At 45.0% G+C, this 22,877-nt stretch overlaps 1 protein-coding gene across 4 annotated transcripts in view; it reads right to left on the minus strand.

Moving 5' to 3' along the window:
* The window catches only part of FAT1 (FAT atypical cadherin 1), a 172,318-nt gene that overhangs the window by 22,709 nt on the left and 126,732 nt on the right, over positions 1 to 22,877 (minus strand). For all 4 annotated transcript variants that reach the window (XR_008933506.1, XM_056855431.1, XM_056855430.1 and 1 more), the window contains exons 11-19: positions 22,444 to 22,640; positions 21,355 to 21,508; positions 15,776 to 16,009; positions 13,453 to 13,842; positions 10,838 to 11,052; positions 10,311 to 10,448; positions 8,543 to 8,686; positions 4,345 to 4,542; positions 79 to 880 (exon numbers count right to left, since the gene is read on the minus strand). Coding sequence is in view for 3 of the 4 variants with exons in the window: in XM_056855431.1 (XP_056711409.1) it covers positions 79 to 880; positions 4,345 to 4,542; positions 8,543 to 8,686; positions 10,311 to 10,448; positions 10,838 to 11,052; positions 13,453 to 13,842; positions 15,776 to 16,009; positions 21,355 to 21,508; positions 22,444 to 22,640 (2,472 nt within the window). In the remaining variant the exon portion in view is untranslated. The remainder of the gene's footprint in view (positions 1 to 78; positions 881 to 4,344; positions 4,543 to 8,542; positions 8,687 to 10,310; positions 10,449 to 10,837; positions 11,053 to 13,452; positions 13,843 to 15,775; positions 16,010 to 21,354; positions 21,509 to 22,443; positions 22,641 to 22,877) is intronic.

Raw genomic sequence — 22,877 nt, forward strand, 5'->3', positions numbered from 1 at the left:
GCTATTCAGTTCTCTTGGGTAGTTCAAGATTGTACACCAATCATTTTCCACCACACTGTGCACATTTTTCCCCTTTACCTTTGCAAAGACAAAATGGGGTTCTCCGATGATGGGGGGTGACAAAGCTCAACCTGGCCGTGCTGTGGGTGGACATGGCATTTTCATCCACTGTCACTTTTTCTTCGCAAAACTTCCAAGGACATTCGAGGCCCAGACACAATTTGTGGAACACATTCAGTATCCGAACTCCTAAGATCTCCTCCAAGTCAGCCACAGAGGAGTTTATCTTGTGGAGCAGGGCTCTGGTTGGGTACTGAGCACTACCAGACTTTTCAACAAGCAGCAAGACATCCAGGTTGGATGGAGGATCCGAGGGCTGCAAGCTCATTATTTGTATGTCGTTTCTTCTGACCCCTAAGATGCTCCGTACAGCTCTTTGGAAATTGCGCCAATAGTCGCCAATGAATTCCTCTGGGGCAAGGCTGGCAAACCGGAGAGCTATGCTGTGGTTCAGTAACTCCTGGGTTATTTGTCTGATATGCACTGTAATGACTGCTGAGGTTGTAAACTTTCCATCTGTAACGGTAACGTTCAAGAGATACTGCCCTATGTCTAGCCTTTTGTGAGCGATCAGCTTGCCACCTGTGCTAGAGACGGAGAAGGAGGACTCCATCGTGGGATCCAAACTATACGTTAGAGTGTCATACACATCTTGGTCGGTTGCATGCACTTTTCCAATGACGCCGCCGGAATATTCTTCCCCAAAGGCTGTGATGAAGATTTCTAGGGGCAGAATGGCTGGCGGATGGATGCTTTCCTCAATAACTCTGATGTCAACGTAAGTCAAAGAGGACAACTGAGGTCTTCCATTATCGGCCACCTAAAGGGAAACCAATGATACTGAGTTTCTGCTCAATGTGATCAGCTTTTAACAGCATTCTATGCACCTAGTTATTACGGAGGTGAAAATTTAATGAGTCTTGTATGCCAACATACAACTTGACAGAAAGATTACCAGAGGAAGAAGAGTTGTTTTTTTACACCCCATTTTTTTCTTCCTTTTAAGGAGTCTCAAACCAGCTTACAATAACCTTCCCTTCCTCTCCCCACAACAGACACCTTGTGAGGTAGGTGGGGCTGAGCGAGTCCAGACAGAACTGTGACGAACCCAGGGTCACCTAGCTGGCTTCATTTGTAGGAATGGGGAAACCAACTCGGTTCACCAGATCAGACTCCTCCGCTCATGTGGAGGAGTGGGGAATCAAACCTGGTTCTCTAGACTGGAGCCCACCACTCTTAAGCAATACACCACGCTGGCTCCAGAGTACACCACAATGCTATCATTTTAAAATACCAGTGCAGTTTGTTTCCAACTTCTGGAACGCAATCCAGCGCCCACGTGTGGGTGGACCTCTCACTATTGCTGCCACTGAAGAGATTTCTACGGCACACAGAGCTTAGCAAGTGTACTAGGAGCTTTCCATTTGCTATAGGTGAAACTGGGAAAGATCTATTTGCATGTGGACACTCACACCAGTCAGCTGCAGTCCTACGTTCCATTTCAAATAATATGTATAGATGTGGGGGTCTCAGACATACACATGGAATACTCAATTCTGAAAGACCTTTCTCCCTTCATTACAGGATGCACATTTTCCTTGTGCATATGGATTGGGTTCCTTCTTCCTTTCCTTTCCTTTTTCAAGCTCCCGTGAGCCAAAGGTCTTGAGCACTAAATGGGGAGCCTTTATTTCTTTAAAAAAAAAATATGGCGGAGAGATACTTGGCTACTGCCAGGTATCTCTCCACCATATTGGGTTCCTCCATAAAAATGCATAGGAGCAGGAGTACTGTGTTTGTAAAGGTCCTCACACTGACAGATCAGAACAACTGGCTCTTCCAAGACATTATTATTTTTTGAGATCATTAAAATCCCATATTAGTGCAAGAGCTAACTGAAAAATTTAAAACAAACCACTTATGAAAGACGGGTGTGGGTACGTGTGGCACAAATCGTTGCTTGCTGGCCGTCCAATGACAAGTTTTTGAAACACGTGCACCATTTCACAATCAAAATAAGATTGTGAGAAACATTTCTGTATCTACCTAGAAACGTTTCTGGATTACCAGTAATTCAGAAAACCCAGCAGCGCCATGGGAAAAAAAATCCCACCATGCAGTAGCCAATTTTAAGCAGCAGGTGGTGCTAACAGTACTTTTTCTGGTTCAAAATTCAAATAAAGACATTCTTTAATAGCACGCGCGTAATGAGTCACACACAAAACTATCCAACGAGTATATTTCTTGATACACTTACAAGTAATCCAATTACAATTTTCTAAACATATTACCCACATGCTCCATCAAGAGCAACGGTAATCTATTTTGGGTTCAGCCAGAAATTCTCTTTACTCCATTCTCTCACAGCTCAGTTTAAACAGGGCGAGGTTCTTGGTCCTGGAATTCTTAATCTTTGTGACTTAGAGCCAGTTCCACTAGCAAGAGCCAGTTTGAACGTTCAACCAACTGCTCATGCAAACGGTGTATTAGCCTGGGGTCAAAGCAACTTGTGATTTTCACGCTTGCAGGAAAAAAAATTTGCAATATCATGTGGGTTTATTGCTCCCATGTTATATTGCTTTCCCACAGAGATCACTGGCATAAGCAATTATTTGAACAAGAGAGCTACTTATTGATCATGGAAATGGATAACGTTTGCTTCCCTGGACTATTAACCTTCTCTCTAGAGCAATGTTGGAAGGACAACAGTTTTTGATGTCAATATGGCCAATATGGCCACTCCAAACTGGTGCCATTTATTTATTTAACTTCATTTACAGCCCATCTTTCTTGCTTTCTCCCCTGTGGTGATCTATAGCAGCTTACATAGTTCTCCTGTCCTCCATTTTATTCACACAATAAACCCCATGGGGGTAGGCCAGGCTGAGAGTGTGTGACTGTCCCAAAGTCAGCCAGGACGTTCCCGTGGCAGAGTGGGGATTTGAACCTGGGTCTCCTACATCCTAGTCCAACACTTCAACCACTACACCATGCTAGCTCATTTTCAGTGCATTCCTGACTGGAATGCATGCGCCGGGCTTTTGGCCCGGCCAAAACCTCCGCCAGGTGCAAAAAAACGATGCAGCCCTCATAGGGGGAAAAAGGGGGGGGCGTTCCCGAGATGAAACGGCTCAGGAGGTCGCCTAATGGCGGCGCTGGCCACACCCCGAGAATGCCTCCCGAGACACCACCGTGGTCTTTGCCAGCGTCAGGCTCCGCAGGCTTTCGGGCCTGGCGCTATTGCGCCAGTGGCTGGAGACCGGCCCGGCACACCGGTGCTGGGGCCACAAACACCGGCGTGCGCCTCCCAGACACCAGTGCTGTGGGTCCTTGCGCCGGCATGGGCCTTCAGTGGCCTCCTAAAGACTTTGGTGTGGGCCGCCGGCGCAGCTCAGGAATGGGCTGTTGGAATTGAAATATACACACATCAAAACGACAACACAGATATCCCAATAGATTTTATGCATCCACGGCAACAGTTGGGGACTTGTTAGATGAATTCCGCCTCGGAAACTGAAGGATGGTTTCCCAGGGGAAAGGTTTCCCATTAGTTCTCAGGGAATTTCCTAACCAGTCACGAGTAGGGACATGTACCATCTGGTTGACATGACTGATCCTATGTACCGCCTCCTGCTTGCAAGATCTCGACAGACTTCTTGGCTTTTGAAGAAGAATCAAAATGAGGAAGAAAAGTTGGTTTTTATATGCAGACTTTCTCTACCACTGGCTTACAATCACCTTCCCTTCCCCTCCCCACAACAGAAACCCTGCGATGTAGGTGGGGCTGAGAGAGCTCTAAGAGAGCTGTGACTAGCCCAAGGTCACCCAGCTGGCGTCATGTGGAGGAGTGGGGAATCAAACCCAGTTCACCAGATTAGCCTCAGCGGCTAATGCGGAGGAGTGGGGCATCATCAAACCTGGTTCTCCAGATCAGAGTCCACCGATCCAAACCACTGTTCTTAACCACTACACCACACTGGCTGGCAATGTCTGGAGTGTCACAATGGAGCCAGCTGAACATGGGCGAGAGTTGGCAGTGACAGCAGCAAAGGAAAATATTTATCTACCACCAAGCGGTGCTTGGTCGTTAATTGCTGCCTACATAATTTTACAGATTATTGCTGCCGTTGCTACGATTTTCTATGTGGTTGCAAGTTTCTAAAATGCCTGTGCTCCCCTCTATCCATGCTTAGTTTTCTCTGTTCCGCACTGCTGTTAAGTCACATTGGGGAATCCTCTTGGACACAAAGGCAGAGTTTAACGAACTATTACAGCATTTCATACCTTAATTTGAAGAAAATACTGATCCTTCACTTTGCGTTTTAGCCGAATAGCAGTTGTAAGGACTCCTTGCTGGTCAATCTCGAAAGCGTTCCCTTCATTGCCACTCACAAGGGTGAAAAGGAAAGGTGGCCCGTTGTGGGAGGAATCCTTGTCTGTTACTAACAGCTGCTGGATGTTATACCCAACTGGCGTATTTTCCTATAAAAAAACAGGCGAAGGGGATGTAAAAGCAGATATTGTAAAAGGGGGGAAAAGATTCTGTGTTTAATCATAGACCTATAATTGGAATAAGCCAGGGCTGGTTTCTGTGTTGCTGCTGTCATAGGGAAGTTATTTTAAACCTCACCATGTGGCTGCTGTTATCACTTGGAAAGCCGGTGCTCAGAATGCTTCATAAATGAGGCAATTTCATCCGTAGTGCACACTACTGATTTTGTAAAAGGTCTGCACTGGCATCTTGAGAGCGGCACATCACACAAACAGCACGCCACAGTAAAAACAGACGATACAGAATTATTTAAAATGGCCATCCCATGCCAGTTGTAATACGAGCTGTCCCCGAGTCTGAGATGAAATGCGAAACGACGTTCCTGTCAAAAATTAAATTTAGAGTACAACTCTTCTGAAAGAAAATAATGTCTCTTAACGTGGTCACAATTCACGACACACAAAATTCAGAAAACTTCCTCGTCGCCAAAAAAATGCTATAGAAACCTCTCTGAATTTTAAAAGGGGAAAAAACCCACCATTGATGCATTTGGCTTGAGACCTGGAAAAGTGGGAAAGCTGTGTGTATGGAATACATCCATTTGTATTAGTCGTTCTTTTCAAGGCTTTTATACCAAATTTGCAATGTTTTGAACTCAGTATGGGAATTATTTGTGGGAAAGTGTGAAAAAAACTGGCATGTATGTCTGTGCTACCTTCTGGATCACTGCCAATATGTTCAGCATCAATAACATGAGAGGGAAAACATTAGAATTCGTAATTTATTGGGAAGTATGTTTTACCCCACTTCTCTTCCATAATGTTCTTCAAAATGTCTAGGCCTTACTATCCTATGCTTTCATTTAATCACACTGAGGACTTGAATCTGTTGGTTGGATCCTGACTGCCATCAGTTGAAGGAAAGTAGTTTTGCTGAGCTCCTAGGGTTGCCAATCTCCAGGTGGTGGCAAGAGATCTCCTGCTATTACAACTGGTCTCCAACTGATAGAGATCAGATCACCTGGAGAAAATGGCCGCTTTGGCAGTTGGACTCTATGGCATTGAAGTCCCTCCCTCCCCAAACCCTGCCCTCCTCAGGCTCCGCCCCAAAACCTCTCGCTGGCGGCGAAGAGGGACCTAGCAACCCTATAAACTCCCCTTCCTCTAGCAGTTCCTTCTAACTAAATTCTGGGGCTATGGGACTCGCCTGATGAACAGTTGTGCAGGTCAGAGGCTGCAGTGGGGAGCAGGAGAAACAGCCTTTCCTGCCTGATGAAAGGAGGAGGAGAGGTCATTCCGCCCCCTTCTCCATCCCCACAGCAGCTCTCTAACTCCAATGGTTATTAGCCCAAGTGGGTCCTAAAACAGCCACAATTTAGTGTCCAGGGTTGGAAGGGACAGCAGGGGAGACGGCAGCGCAACAAAGTCTACATTCTTTCCACTAGCAGTAGTGAGGATTCAATCTTATGTCTTAATGAGCTCCCTGAAATACTGCAAAGCCCCTGAAGTATAATGAGGAGAAACGTGGCTCTTTCAACTAGAGCCAAACATTTTTTGACATTGTAACTTGGTATAATTTTGATGCAAAAAAGGTGCTTTGTCTCCATGTCATTCATAATCAGAACTACATTTATTAACATAATCTGATGCATACAGATTAAGTTAACATATAAATGTAGTCTGGATTATCATGCAGAGGGAAACCAGTGCCTGCTCTTTTTGCATCAAAATTATGCTAAGCTACACTGTGAAGCATTTTTGACATTGTGTGTGTGTGTGCTTGTACAAAGTGCTGTCAAGTCGCAGCTGATTTATGGCAACCCCATAGGGTTTTTAAGACAAGAGACGTTTGGAGGTCGTTTGCCATTGCCTGACTCCGCATGGGCTGAGAGAGTTCTCAATGAATTGTGGCTGGCCCGAGGTCACCCAGCAGGCTTCATGTGGAGGAGTGGGGAATTTAACCTGGTTCTCCAGATTCGAGTCTGCCGCTCTTAACCACTACACCATGCTCAATCTCTTTTGACACTTTACCGTAACATATATAGAACTCTGATACAATACTAGGTTTATCTTTCACATGGAGTTTAGGTTTCCAGGTTAAAAAAACCCGATAATTTTGTACAGTATACAAAAAAACAACCTAGAGAAACAGAGGCTTCTGCAAAGCTAGTAATCTAGTGAGTCTAGAGTGAGAAATTATAAAAAAAAATGCTTCTAACAGTGAAGGTGACAAATCGCAATGCTGAGAAACTATGATAGGCTGTAATGTAAGGTATATGTAGGCTAACAGAAGAAGGGAATAACTGCACAGAAATGGATTATTTGATCCACTGTTGCTATGTAACTCTTTGGTGTGATTTCTCTAGGATGTTGCTGAGGTAATTGAGCCACTGAGCTGTTCCATAAACTGAGCCGTGTCACAACTTTCTTGTGAAGTAAATCAGTTAACCTTTAAACCCTAGTGCCAGGGGGCAACATTGGGGAAGGCCTCAGCCTTTATCCCTTGTTGCTGACCCAAAAGAGTAACTGGAAGGCCACAGTGTAAGACAGGATGCCTGACTAGATGAACCACTGGTCTGATCCAGTAGGGGTCTTCTTATGTTCTTAAATCTCTTAGGACCCTTTCAAACTGCTCTTATAATCTGTTTGAGCAACCCATTGCTAACGGATTTTTGTGTCATTTCAGACACAACCATTTTGGCTCCCGGCTGCTAATGGATTTTTTTTAACCTTTTCAGACAAAGTCGCCTATGTCCCATAGGGCTCAGCCGTTTTCTATTAAAACTGCTTTCTCCAGTTTTCAGTTCTTCCTTGTGCTTCTGAATTGCTGCAGTGTGCTGTTTAAAATGTCCAGAGAGCTTCCAAAAGGACAATTTCCCCCTGCCTTCTTCAGCAGCACATTCTTTTTTAGCTTTTTTTTTTTAACCTTCTAAGATTAGTGCTATAGCACCATAGCAATACAATGCAGCTGAATGCTGGTGATATAGCACTAAACTTCTATATCACCAGCATTTGGCTGCATTGGATTGCTATGGTGCTATAGCACTAATCTTAGGTTAAAAAAAAGCAAAAAAAGAAAGCACTGCTAAAAAAGCCAGAGTGCTTTCGAGATGACTCATAGACGGATTGAAATGAGCTGTATGAAACGCCCGTCCCTGTATTGCTTTACTCCGAATCAGGTCAACAACTGATAACATCTGGTTCAGAACAGTAATCTGAAAGGGGCCTTAGTATCTCTGCCATCTGGTTGAAGAAGGATAAAACTCAAGGTCTTCCTTTTTTTTTTCATGTTCATACTTTTATGAAGTCACCCAATCACATCCCAGGCTATCATGCTATATCTGCTACCAATGTAAGCTATGGTGAAATCAAAACTTCTGATGCCACATTCATAATTCAAAATAGTCACTGCTCTTAAATAAGACAGACTGGCATCTTCTAATGGTATACGAAGAATACTGTTGTCTAAAAAGTTCTAACTGAAGTAAATTGTTGACTATGTATATGAAATGTATATTGTGTTATTATGAGGTAACCCAATCTGAGCCCGGCTTTGGACTGGATAGAGCAGGATATAAATCCAGTAAACAAAGAAACATCCCAAAGACAGACTGTTATCTTCACAGATCATGGTACAAAAGGCCATGCAAAAGAATGGCACTCTTTACCACTGCTTATTACTTGCTAACTATTGCTTTCCAGTGAACTAGCATTACTGAATCAGCAAGCTGCTCTTCTCATCTCCAAAAATAGACTGAGATAAAAATATTCACATTTTCGCCTGCCAGAGCACTTCACCATCAACGGTCATAGCATCATGTGCCATTCTGGCGTAACTGTTTATTGACTGAGGTATTACAGACCTCCCCCCCTTCACTGACAATCCCACTCCTTGTTATGACAGCAGGTCACTAGCAATATAGAAACCAAATTAGAGTCAGTCATCTCAGCAAAGAAGTAATCAAATGCTAACGTGCAAGGTATGAATTACCTGAATGATAATACTGTAATTCCCCTTTGAGAACACAGGCGGGTTGTCATTTACATCGGATACATCAATATTGACTGTAGTCACATTGGCTCTGGGGGGATTCCCATTGTCTGACGCTTGAACTGTCAGAGTGTAACCTGAGAACTTGAGAGTAAACCGGACACACACAAATGCACATATAAATTAAGGAAAGAAACAGGCTACATTTTCGTACAATGTCAGAACCCACATATTCTCTGGAATTAAGGCATTTTGCCTGGAAACTTTGCATATGTACAAGGCAACACAAGAGCATAGATAATGCTAGGTGGTTTTCATCATATGCTTTTCAAATGTAGAGGCCTGGCTGGGTCCAAAGCCATTGTCTACAAGATGAGAAGCATTCCTGCTCATGAAAGTGCACGATCCCACTGAGCCATATCAGGGCTCACAGTGAAGCTACAGTGGAAAGGCAAACATAGGAATGTGTTCCACAAGTAGAGCTTCTTTGCATTTTACCTATAGTACACTGCGATGTCCAGGCTGGCAAACAATGCCTAACACCTATTTCTTGAAATTATGGTTTGAAGTCATCTTAGAAATTATGCCTCAGATTAGGCACTAGCCATAATTTGCCAACTGGACACCACAGGAAACGATGGTTAGAGGAAAGAAGGAAGTGGGAGAAGGAACCTGTACATGAGAGGGAAGAAAGGAGCCCATGGCACATTGCTGAGACTCCATCGTGGGTCTGGAGAATTTGGTTGTGATCTCTGTACTAGACCTAAGCCTTTACCATACATACTCACTTTTCACTATAATTGTCTACAGCAAATGTCTTGTTCTCACCACTGTCCATATTTTTATTTGCTGTAGCTATAAAACTAACCAATGAACCATGAACAGCTGCTGGTGCAGAACTGCTACTGGTGTTATCCAAGCTAACCAATCACTACATCGACAGGCAGCACACACTAGCAAATATATAAAAGCATCTGAAGCATGCCAGTGACAAACTGCCCCTGCCTATGCAAAGATAATATGACAGGGATAAGGATCCTAGCCTCTCTCCCTGATATATAAACCATGGGCTTAGGGCTGTTTAACTTGGAAAGAAGGTGGTTAAGGGGAAACATGATAGAGGTGTATAAAATTATGCATGGTATGGAGTGGACATAATACTCTCATAATACTTGAATGCGGGGTCATCTGCTGAAGCTGGAGGGTGAGAGATTCAAAAACAGATAAAAGGAAGTATTTCTTCACACAGCGCACAGTCAAACTGTGGAACTCCCTGTCCCAGGATGTGGTGATGGCTGTCAACTTGGAAGGCTTTAAGAGGGGAGTGGACATGTTCATGGAGAGGGGTATTCATGGCTACTAGTAAAAATGGATTCTAGTGCACATCTGTTCTCTCCAGGATCAGAGGAGCATGCCTATTATATTAGGTGCTTTGGAATACAGGCAAGACAATGCTGCTGCAGTAGTCTTATTTGTGGGCTTCCTAGAGGCACCTGGTTGGCCACTGGGTGAACAGACTGCTGGACTTGTTGGACCTTGGTCTGATCCAGCATGGCCTTTCTTATGGTCTTATGGGCAGAAAGCGGTGGACAAGAGGACACTTCCTAACCTGTGACCCTTCTAGGACTGCACCTTCTATGTAAACATATGAATGGGGTCTGAATGCTTGAATCATTCCTACGAGCGAAGTCCCTCTTGTTGAAATAACGATTATGTGGCAGTATTTCTTGGAAGACTGTGCACTAAATCTTAAAAGGCAGATGCTTACCTTCTCTCTGTCAAGAGGTTTAGCCACCTTGACTTCACCTAAGGTAGGATCAATTGTGAAAGGGCTCCCTTGGTTGCCATCTATAATGGAGTAACGAATGTGGTTGTTGGAAGGCCCATCAGCATCGGCTGCCATAACCTACAAGACATCCAGTTCTCATTTTAAACAGGTGCCAGTAGACAATGGTGTTACTTAAAAAAAAACATTCAGTTTTAGATGGATCACATGACAGTTCTCAAGGAATTAATTCAAATATATGAATACCAGCTAAACCAATCTCCCATTCATCTTCCTGAACATGTATTCATATTGCACAATGGATTACAACTGTCACTAAAACACTTCAGAGTTTTTACTGCTCTTATAGCTTCCCTTTTAACATGTGTTTAGGAAGCTGAAGCAATTACAAACCCAAAACAATGTCTCCCCTGTATTTCACTTTTTAAAGCACAGCTGTTACTTTTCCAAAAAAGAAAATATTAGTGTATCGAAATCAGATAAGAGGAGAGGGAAATGGAAGTACATACGGTGATCACTGATTGTTCAACCTCGGCATCTTCACTGATTACTGCCGTATAAGTGTCTTGACTGAACACTGGAGTGTTGTCATTGATATCGGTTACATTTATATTCACTGTTACAACATCACTCAAGGAAGGTGATCCTCCATCTGTGGCTTCCACCGTCAGATAATACTCAGGGGAGCTCTCATAATCAAGACTTCCAATAACAAAAATAGCTCCTGCAAGAAAAATCACATGCAAAATCACTTTTCTATTGCAGCCCCGGGGGCTAGAAAGGGGCAGGAAGCTTTTGAGGAGGATGAACCACACACAGTCTGCGTTGGAAGAAATTAGGCCATAGCTTTTATTGAGCAGTGGTGTAGCATGGGGGCGGATACCTGCATCGAACAACCTGTCTGCCATCTGATATCACCCTGTCCCCTCAGCCCACCCGCTGGGGAAAACCGTGGAGTGACAGACCCAGGATCCACCTGGCTGTGAGCCTCTGCGTGGCTCCCTTGCCACCTGGTGGTGAGAGCCAGCCACCAGCCCCCAAGCTGGGTCTGCCGCTGATCAGGCCCCACCACCAAGACCCCTTATGGGGGTCCCCAAATGGGGGAAGTAGGTGTGCAGACGTGGCCTCCCCCAGCAGGATCCATCCCAATGCCCAAACCACCAACCCAGCTGTGACAATGTCGCTGGAGAGAGGGGGCTGCCTCAAGTGTTCGCCTCTATATAGGGGGGGGGGCGCTGCAGCATACCCATGCCAGAGGTCCACATGGCCCCCACCCCTTCCAGTTTGTGCCCTAGTGGGTGGCAAAAGACCCCTTCTGGTGTTGCGAACCCCTCTTTGTGCCAACGCTGCCAGTCATCATCAGCCAGAAAAGCTCCTCGCAGTACCCCTCCTCCTGCCCTGAGCCGCAAATGCGGCCCCAGGGTGAGTCAGGGCTGGGGCTTACAGCAAAAATGATGTGTCAAGACAACTACAACTTGTAAGTCATTAACAAATGATTTCGGGGAAAGCCTCCAAGTTTCTGACTGTGTTTTTGGTATTAACACACCACTGCATTTCTTTGCCTTGTGGAGGTATTTCCATGCAAAACAGAAGAAAATGCTTCACAAGAAAGCAGAGACACAGTTTGCTCAGTTTCTGTATACTTTCAAGGGATACTATTACATTATCTCTCTTATCATGAGTATAAACTCTTCTACCTGTATTTCTCATTCTCAGTATTTTCCCTGGAAGGCTGCTTATATTACTACTCCAAGGACATACAGATGTGATCTTTAAATGAAGTCTCATATACCAGAAACTGGTCCTGATTATGAGTTGGACTTCGGTTAATAATACTGGAGTTAGTCGCGGCTAACTTGATTTCAGTGGTGCTAAGTGAAATTTCTCTGGATTGTGGCTACTAGATTTGACCCCATGTATCTATTATGCTAGAGCAGGCACTTCCTTCTGGTAGAAAGGAACTTCTCCTGGTACAAGAGGCTCTTCTGCTAGTGCAACAAATCCACAGGATCCAATCCTGTCATGGACCACCATGGGTTAGCACGGGAAGAGGAGTTCTCAACCAGACCCCAAGCCCTTCCTTGACAGTCCCTCCAATGCTTCCCCGAAGGGGCCCTGAGCCAGCAGGTCCCTAAGGCCTAGAGGCCCCAGCACAGACCTGCCCACAACCAAACCCATCGTGGTCTCCCGAAGCACCCTAGGAGCAGAGGAAGTGAAGGCTGAGGCATAGACCAGGTGCAGCAGTGCATACCTGTCTGCCCGAGGCCTCCCCTCTGCTAAATAAATGCTACTAGGAGAGACAGGATCTGGGCTCCAGTATTCCTCATGAGTAGAGGAGCTGATTCGGTTTGTGAGAAGGCACTTAACATGGGACCCAGCAATACCTACAGAGAAACGCGCTATATAAAGCTGCAGCCAGTGTGGGTTCAACTTGCTGCAACCCTGCTGATGATCCTACCAGTTTGCCTGCTTTACTTAAGCTCTTGGAAACTACTTTCGGACTGTGATTCTGGACTGGGCTAATGAACCCTGGACTTTGACTTTGGACTGGAACTCTAGAACCTTTGCTGAGAGACCTGTTGTGGCCTGGGAATTGCCTCTAACCTGGTGAGGACAAATACACTGTGTCCAAAGTTTCACGACACACATATATATTTCTTTTGCAAGGCACAATGAAAACCAACTGGAATACTAGCTATATCACACTTTAGGTAGATCTTAGTAAATGAACAAATGAAAAGAATACCTATAGATGGAACCTATCATATTTTGGACATGTGTTCCTCTTACATGAGAATATCGCACTACTGCAAAAAGTAGGGTAACGAGATAAATTTACTGAAAATAACAGTTGTAGTAATAATAATTACCAAAACTTTTCATTATGTTAATCATTTTATCTCCTTCAGATTCTTTAGATAAATAAATTTTATTTACATGGAACATAATGCATCTAAATGAAGGGAGCACAAAAAGAAAGCTAAGTTTGCATTGCAAAAGGCTGCAATTTTGTACACACTTACTGGGACGTAGACCTCTCCATCAAACACATATTTCTAAGTAGGCATGCATCAGAGTGGAATGTAAATGTATTTTGTCCATCATGTTAGCACAGTTTGGTTACCTGTTTTGGAATCAATACTGAATTTTCCATGTTCATTTCCACTGACTATTGAATATGTGATTTCAGCGTTGGCTTCAATATCCCGGCTAGCGGCATAGACCTGCAGAATCTCCATCCCGATCACTGTGTCTTCTGACAAAGTTGCACTGTACTCTTTATACTCAAAAACAGGTGGATTATCATTTATATCCAGAACAGAAACCACAAGAACACCAGTGGAAGACAGCCTTCTAGGGGAACCTTCATCTTCGGCTTTTACGATCAGAGAATATACTGCCTGCAATTCCCGATCCAAAGGCTTTTCCAATCGAACAATCCCAGAGAATTCATCAATAGAAAACTGTCCGTCGGCAGAATTGACCAAGGAATAGTGAATCTTCCGATTTATCCCTATGTTTTTTGGAAAAACGAACAAACCAAACCACAATTAATGGTATTCTCAAACACGTTTTTCCAGCAAACATTCTGAAAGTACATGAATCATTTTTAAGAAAACTTTATAATGCATATTCAGTCAACTGCATATTGAGACAGAGGTTTCTGCCCAAACTGGAATTCTTTCAACACATAAAAAAGGCAGCTTACTGTAAGCTGACATGATTCCTACAACAGAAAAGCTAAAGAAGATGTTCTCTTTAATTTATGTAACTGATTTATTTAAGATATTTATAGCCCGCCTTTCCTTGTGGCTTACAAATCACAATTAAAACATTACAAAGAAAACCAATAGAATAAAACGCCAGATATGCCCCCCCCAAAAAGATGCCCATTAAAGTTTATACCCCATTAAAAGTTCTGGCAAAAATAACTGGTGTAGCAATGCCACAGCTCGAGGGGGTGTTCCCGGGGTGAAAGGGGTTTGGAAGCTGCCTAAAGACAGCTCCGCCACAAGGGACACCCCGGGAACACCTTCCAGGATGCCAGCGGGGGTACTTGCGCTACCGGAATGCAGCCAGGAGGCAGTGCCTGAACTCCGCACTGCAGCGTCCAGGGGCCAGCATGGACGCCACGCCGTAAGTGCCCCTTAACCCGGGTTAAATGGACACTTATGTCAGCACAGGGTCATGCTGGCTCCTAAGGAGCTTGCCCCCCCCTTCAGGATTGCACACTAAAGCTCGTTGTTTGTATGACGTGCCTGGAGAAAGACTGCTGGGCATCAGTGCAATCTGAGAGCAGCGTAGAATATTTTCCCACAGTTGGTCAGTAGTTGGGGGTTTTCAGAACAGTTAGTTTGCCATTGCTGATATTCTCATTACAGTACCACAGAGAAGCTTCTAAGGATTCCCTGGACATTTACCACACACCATATCTCAGCCAAAAAAAATTCAATCTTGGTCTCAATCAGTCTTGGGAGTAATTACATAAGGTCATTGTTTCTCCTTTGAGGTTCATGTACACCATTCAAAATATATACACAATGCATCAGCTGCTGGAGCCATCCACACTTGCCCTGATTTTATCCCTTGCTCATTTGAGGGGATCTTTATTAGCATTTGCACAGTAATATATAACATGCAAGTAACTTTGATTGCTTGACCTTCGTTTTGAAATGACATTGTCCACCCACCCTCCACCACGACCATTCTTCTGTTTTTTGCTCATGTATTAAATGTGCGTATGACTCAAATACACAGAACAGTCACAGTGGTGCATCTGAGAAGTGCCAGTACATTCTGTGCAACATGTAGCTACTATGGATAATGCTTTGTGCCTTTGATCAAGCGTGCTCTGGCTCAGAAAAACTTTGGCCATGAAACATTTTTTTAGTCTTTAAGATGCCAGCAATGGATTGGATTCACTGTACTGTTTCCATGGTCCACCTGAGGAGCACAACTTTCTCGCCCCTCTCTGCTTCAGCTTGAAACCCCCTCCCTCCAATACTGCCCCTGGGGGATCCTTCCATCCATGGAAACACTGCGCTGGGCCCAAGCCTACACAACAGACTAACCAGCTGTCCCTCAAGGAGAGCCAGTATTCCTAAACACGGTCTGAAGCTACACAAGCTTTCATGATCCACCATAGCAATAAATCAGTTTTTCAACACTGGTCCTGCGACCAGGTTAAACGTTAAGAGCATAGTGAGTGGCCTTTGCTTTTCATGGAAATCCTGCACCATTTCATTCGATGAGAAAACAAACACCTGCATTTGTTGGCTAGGATTAAGCGCACCCACAGATAGTTTTAATTATGATTTATATTCAGTGTGCATCAAACACATTACAAAGACAGGTCTGGATAGTGAATATCAAAGAAGAAAGTTGGCAAATAAATTGTTTGTTCCAGAGTTAAGGCTGTCATAGAAATGCTTCTCAATAACCCATACCTGAATCTGCATCCGTAGCCTGCACTCTGGTCAACAGAGTCTTCACCTCCGTGTTTTCAAATACTGTGATGGAGTATGGATCAGCAGTAAACTCTGGGGCATTATCATTCACATCTTCTATATTCAGAATAACATTAGCATGGCAAAATCTCCCTCCGCCATCGGAAGCTTTGACCGTAAGAGTATAAACTGCTTTCTGTTCGCGGTCAAGCGCTGCCAATGTTTTCAGCTCACCTGTATGTGAAAACAACAAAGGCAAAGATAATAAATGGCTTTAATAACAAGACCTGAGCATCTCTCGCCAATCTATGTTTTGTTTTGAAGGTGAAACTGTGAGCTGCATTTATATTTTGTAATAACTAGACATAAATGGCTACCTCCTAAAGAGGGATTCTTTCCTCCCCAAGTGGCATATTTAACAATGACCGGTGATGTTTAACAATGGCGACATGCTAACCGGCTCCTGTTGGGCAAAATGTCAACAAGTCTCTCTACATCATTTTAAAAGGCACAGACATTATTCTGTAAAAAAAAGGTAAAGGTCCCCTGTGCAAGCACCAGGTCATTCCTGACCCATGGGGTGATGTCACATCCCAATGTTTACTAGGCAGACTTTGTTTGCAGGGTGGTTTGCCAGTGCCTTCCCCAGTCATCTTCCCTTTACCCCCAGCAAGCTCATTTCACTGACCTCAGAAGGATGAAAGGCTGAGTCAACCTTGACCTGGCTACCTAAAACCGACTTCCGTCGGGATTGAACTCAGGTTGTGAGCAGAGCTTTTGACTGCAGTACTGCAGCCTACCACTCTGCGCCACAGGGCTCTTATTCTGTAAGGCAGAACAAATCCAGGAAAACCTGTCCCTTAAAAAAAACAGAGCCGTTCTCCAACGCGCCAGGAGACTTCCAAGGAGGCTGCCCTTGGCACTAACCGTCCCATCAGAACAACTGGCCTGACTTAACAGAACCAGGATGGCCATTGCTTTCATAATGGGATAAACCAGGGGTGTTGAACTCATTTGTTATGAGGGCTGGATATGACATAAATGTCACTTGGTCAGGCCGGGCCATGCCTCAGCAGCCCAGCTGGGGAGTGGAGGGGGTGGCTGCCTCAGTTGGTTCGCAGGCCGGATAATAGCTCAAGGGGCCAGATCCGGCCCGCGGACCATACATTTGACACTCCTTGGATAAACAAAAGACTGGGGTGGGGGAGGGGAATGGTGGCAGCAGCCTGAGGGATGGTTAAGCCACAGCAAAGCAGTACAAAAACAACCAACAGTCAAGTCTTTGAATAATCATGAGCTAACTGTCCAAATGCACTTTGTCAAACGTCCAAGTGTGCTGATCACAGCTTGCATACTGCTTGCAAACGGAATAATGAAGATTACCGAACATTTCTTTGGCAACCTCTTCCTGTAGTCACAGGAAGTGCCTCTTTCTTTGGAAACTGAAACAAAACAGCATTGCATCCCCAAAGCAGAGAATTGTTGTTGTACCCCTTGGCAGCCATTTTGTGATTGGCCCCTCTCCCCAAGACAGGGAGGATCCCCACCAGCCTTTTCTCCAAATTCCCGAAGTTGGGGACCCCTGCCACACAGCACAACGATGGACGTAAGGAGAAGCAGCAACCAGTAATGAGAATACTGGGAAAGCTACTGGGCAAGTAAAGGTGAGAAGGGAAGGTCCATACACAAGTCTGACAACAAATCATACTTCATTCATTCATGTTTATTGTGGTCAATTGACCAGTTCCATATAAAATTCAGAGATCTACAGTCACGCTTCCAACATCCAAAAACAAATCATACTTGTGTACATTTTTTTACTGAATATTCTCAGGTGATGACCAGTATGCAAACTTAACCAATACATGTTCCCCTAGCCAATAAAGCAGCATTTTCAAAGGTGCCCCAGATGATGGGATTTCTTTCCTTTGGAGACTTCACAAAAAAGGAACTGTGGCTGATGTGACATGTAATGAGCTGAAATTTCTGCCCATTCTCACCTGCAAGTTGGCATGTACTACTGCAATTAGCAAATACAGAGCATGCACAGCTAAACCAGGCCTACAAGTGCTACATAGCTACTTAAAGTTGAACCCATTTAAAAGGCTTCCTTTGCTGAGACTGTATATATTCTCCTTTTATTCTTAAGCCACAAAGCACTTTTTTTTTACTACCTTCAGGTGCTAACACAAGCTGTGGCCTACACAGAAAGGTTAAAGTACATAAACCATATGGATTGCTCCCTACAAAATCTTTTCTGTGATGAAGTATTCAGAATGATGTAAAACTGCCAAGAGATACTTTGGTAAGGAACACAGATCTTGGGGAAAGGTTAAGAACTTAACAGGAAAAAAAATTCTAATGGATTAGAACCAAGGTGTCTGTTCAAGTCTGACTGGTGGTTTTCAACAACAGCCAGAAAAACAGAGTTTCACTTACCTGTAACTGTTGTTCATCTGGTGGATCTTCTATGCAGGCACACATTGGGGGGACTGCGCAGGCCAGCCACGGATAAGATTTGTCAGCTTCTAGCAAAATCTAGAGAGAGTGCTCCCCCTCCCCTTGGGGCATGCAATTTCCCTGCCCACCGGTCACATGACCCAAGGGGGAGGGAGCACTCTTCCCTCCAGTTTTCCAACCTGCCGCCACGGAACCAACTACTGGTCTAGCGGAAAGGTCCCACAGCGGGGAAGGAGGGAGGGATGTGTGCCTGCATAGAAGATCCACCAGATGAACAACAGTTACAGGTAAGTGAAACTCTGTTTTTCATCTGCATGGCTTCTATGCAGTCCTGCATTGGGAGAGTAGCAAGCTTGCTTACCAGGATGGTGGGTGTGGGACAGTCACCAAAATAAAGACTGCAGTACGGCACGTCCCACGGCTGCATCTCTCACTGAGTCCACATCCATAGCGTAGTGTTTCATAAACGTGGAAGGTGTGGACCAGGTGGCAGCCTTACAGATGTCCCGGAGAATTATCTTGGAAGAAAAGGCGAATGTGAATGGGAGCGACGGTGACGACGACAGTCAACCGAAGAACCCGAGTAAACTGAGGGAGTCGGGTATCGGCGTCGAGAAACATCCTGGCGCCGACGGGAGGGGAGACTGGCTCCTAGAGGAGGAACGGTGCCTCCGAATGACAGGGCTGTGTGAACGAAGTGAATGGCTATGTCCGGTGATTAACTGCTTGGATGATGAACGGCAAGATTGGGAGCGGTGAGAAGTAGATCGGCGCCGACGATGAACGGATCGGCTTCGACGATAGGATCGGCTCCGACGAGATGAACGGCTGCAACGCGAGGATTGGCTCCGACGACGGGATCGGCTTCGACGAGAAGAACGGCTGCGACGAGTTGATTGGCTCCGACGAGAGGACGACCGGCGTCTGCGGGAGACGGATCGACTCCGACGGGCGGAACGATGTCGAGAAGAGGATCGGCTCCGACGGGTAGGGCGGCAACGGCGCAAAGTAGACCGACGCCAACTGGATCTGGACGAAGCCGAGCTTCGAGAGTGGCGTTGAGAAATCGATCAACGCCGAGGCCGTTGACCAGGTTTGAGATGGGACGAATCTTTCGGCGACTCTACTTGGGTCTTTTCAACTGACCGTTGAGTCTTGTTGGGTGCTCACAGGAGGGGGTGGCTGAACGGCACCTTCCTGGAGGTCTGCAGATTCTGCCTGAGGCCCCTTACCGTCAGGCTGTGGGGACTTTGTAAGCGCCGGAGGCACATCTTTGTAGAGATGAAGGAGGTGCTGTTTGAAATCAGCCGAGTCTTCCTGGGCCCTGCTCGGACACGGAACCGAGGGGGTAGCCAGGGAATGAGGAGGCGAATCCTCGAAAGTAATGGGCTGCTGCGCAGCTAAGTCGGAGGCAAGCAACGCCGAGGGATGAGACGACTTGGCCTGAGATCAGCGTCGAGGAGATGATGATCGGCGTCGAAGAGACTTCGGCGAACGCGAAGGCGATCGGCGCCGAGGTGATCTGGAGTGGGAAGCATGGCGCAAAGAGCCGCAGCCGTGGCCATCTTGGGAATCTGGAGCAGTAAACTTTGCCGGACGAACAATGACCGATAAGGGCTTCTTAGAAGGGCCACCCCTTGGATTTTTTTGTTGGGGGTCCCGCTTTGGACTGCGGCTTACTAGTTGAAGTACCAGGCTCAGCAGATTGACCCCGCGGACGAAGAGACTCTTTGTAGAGGTGAGAGAGCAGGCGAGTCGACCGAACCCTCAGGGCCTTGTTGGAGAGTTTGGAGCAACTTTTGCAAGTTGCAGGAATGTGGCCTTCTCCCAAACAAAGGAGACATTCAAGCTGAGGATCAGTCTTTGCCATCTTGGTACCACAAGAGGTACATTTTTTGAAAAGTGGAGCTTTCTTGGACTCCATGGCTAGAGACGAAGCTAACACGTTCTCTCTCTGTGGCGGCAGAAAGAGAACTGGAGGGAAGAGTGCTCCCTCCCCCTTGGGTCATGTGACCGATGGGCGGGGAGATTGCATGCCCCAAAGGGAGGGGGAGCACTGCCTTTAGATTTTGCTAGAAGCTGACAAATCTTATCTGTGGCTGGCCCAATGTGGGACTGCACAGAAGCCACGCAGATGAAACATGATTCCGGAAAATGTACAAGCAGAACAACATCCCTCCCTTGCGTATCCCCAGACTCCGATATTTCAGAGGAACACTGCCTCTGTGTTTTGTTTAGCATATATAGTACATTGTATATTGATTAAACTCTACTTGTTTGAATCTATTTTGACTGTTGCATTTGCAGATTCTAACTGTTAGCTTGCTTATTCTGAGATTTTTTTAAAACAAAAATTGTAACCTGCTTTGATCTTTTTCAAGGAGAAAGCTGGGTGGAAAATGCCTTAACATAAATAAATAGGCTTGAATCCTGTGGAGAATTTCCACAGCCAGAAGGAATTTCCACCAGCAAAGCAGGACTTCATCACCTCCCCACTCCTGCTGTAGGCCCAAACAATCTGAGATCTTCTGCTCTTGGGAGACAAAACACCAGCACAAGGAGGGTGTTGTTGAAAATTGCCCCCTTTCTGTCAGCAGAACTTTTCCACTGGATCCAACTCACTGTAAAACTGGCCCAACCTTCAAAGGTTAGATGGTTGGTAGTCAAGGCCATAGCCTTTTCTAACAAGGCACTCTGACCATCAAAGGCCCTTCTTATATATGCACATATGCACTTCACTATTGTGTGTGTGTGTGTGTGTGTGTGTGTAAAGTGCTGTCAAGTCGCAGCTGACACAGTGACCCCCTGGGGTTTTCAAGGCAAGAGATTGACAGAGGTGGTTTGCCATTGCCTTCCTCTGCATAGCAACCCTGGTATTCCTTGGTGATCTCCCATTCAATTATAACCAGGGCCGACTCTGCTTAGCTTCTGAGATCTGACGAGATCTGGCTAGCCTGGGCCATCTGAGCCAGGGTTCATTGTTTTCAGGCCCCAACGTTTTAATCCACTGTTTTCCCATTCATATTTAAGCAACATGCTTGCAGTTTACAGCTGACTAAACAAACCCTGATTATCTCCAGTGGCTATCATTACAATTTACAAGGCATCATAAATAATACCTGTGTCTGGACTGAGTCTAAAGTCTTCTGCTCCAGCACCATGCAGGATGTAAGTAATTTCGGCGTTAGAACGAATATCTGCATCTGTGGCAGAGACTTGCATGATGAGTTTGCCAGGAGGAGAATCTTCTGAAACAGCCTCTGTGTACAATGTCTAAAAGGGGTTAGGAGTAATATAGAAAGAAAATACAACATTATGGAACTGGAATATGGAAGGGTGTGAATATGGAGTAACTGGGGTGGATGTGTAAAAGAGTTTCAAATATGGGGCATGAAATGAAGACTATGAAGCACAAAAATAAACAGCCAATGAAGAAGCAAGTCAGGTACTCTAACTCATGGAAGGAAACATCCATAGGTACTGTTGCAAACAGTCTACAGTACAATCCTAAGCACAATTGCAAACTTTTAAACCCACTAGTTCAGATGCAGTCAGCAGTCACAGCCTTCAGATGCAGTCAGCAGTCTCAATTGGCTTAGAAAGATATAATTCTTCCCATGGTTGCACTACAAAAGGCATTTTCTACAACCATAAGAATATACCATCTAAGCCAGGATTCTATGTAATATATTAAAGGAGCAGTCCTAAAGCTAGGCTGTAAACAGTTTTGGGCAGTTAAGTCCCTACATCAGCATACCAGCAGAATATGATGGTGTATCTGGGGCTTCACCAGTGTGGCACAGTGTGAATAATGTGCTGGTGCCAATGATGCACCAGTGTACCCAGATGGTGGAGAAAAAACTGGGCCATGCCAGGAAAGTGCTAGCCAAGCAAAGTCCTAAGACTCTCCAGCTGGCTGCTTCTACTGTATATATACCTACCATTTATAAACTAAGAGGTAGCAGATTCTTTTATTTTTCTTTCTTTCAGAAGGGCTACATACCACAGATGATTAGCAGTTATTCACTGGCAGGTAAAGGTTTTTTGGGAGGGAAGGTTGGTAACTCATGCACACTTATTCACAAGAGTATCTTAAGAAATCTTTTTTCCTTTTCTGCATACAGTTGTCCCACTGGATTTATATATGTATAAGAACATATATTTGGATTGTGCTAAAAGTGAAAGTTTACTAAAATACATCTTAATACCTTTTCACAAATAGGATTGTTGTCATTTGAATCAAGGACTTTAACCTCCACCATGGCTTTTGTTGCAAACATCCCATCGGTTGCCGTGATGTCTAGAAGATAATTATCTTTTACTTCTCTGTCCAGGGGTTTTCTGACATATACTTTCCATTCATTCTGTATGTTTTCCACAGCAAACTGTCCTAATGGATCACCTCCTAAACAATTAATAATAAAAAGTCATTATTAGACAAAGGTGCTATTAGACTGAAGGGAGGAAAAAAACCTATAATACTACTATAAACTGCATTGTTTGCAAGCAGAAGGGTGGTAAAGTGGTTAAGAGCAGCAGGTCTGTAATCTGGAGAACCAGATTTGATTCCCTGCTCCTCCACATGAGCGGACTCTAATCTGGAGAACCAGGTTCAATTCCCCACTCCTCCACATGCTGCCTG

The sequence above is a fragment of the Euleptes europaea genome, chromosome 9, assembly GCF_029931775.1.
Source record: "Euleptes europaea isolate rEulEur1 chromosome 9, rEulEur1.hap1, whole genome shotgun sequence".
Classification (NCBI taxonomy): Eukaryota; Metazoa; Chordata; class Lepidosauria; order Squamata; family Sphaerodactylidae; genus Euleptes; species Euleptes europaea.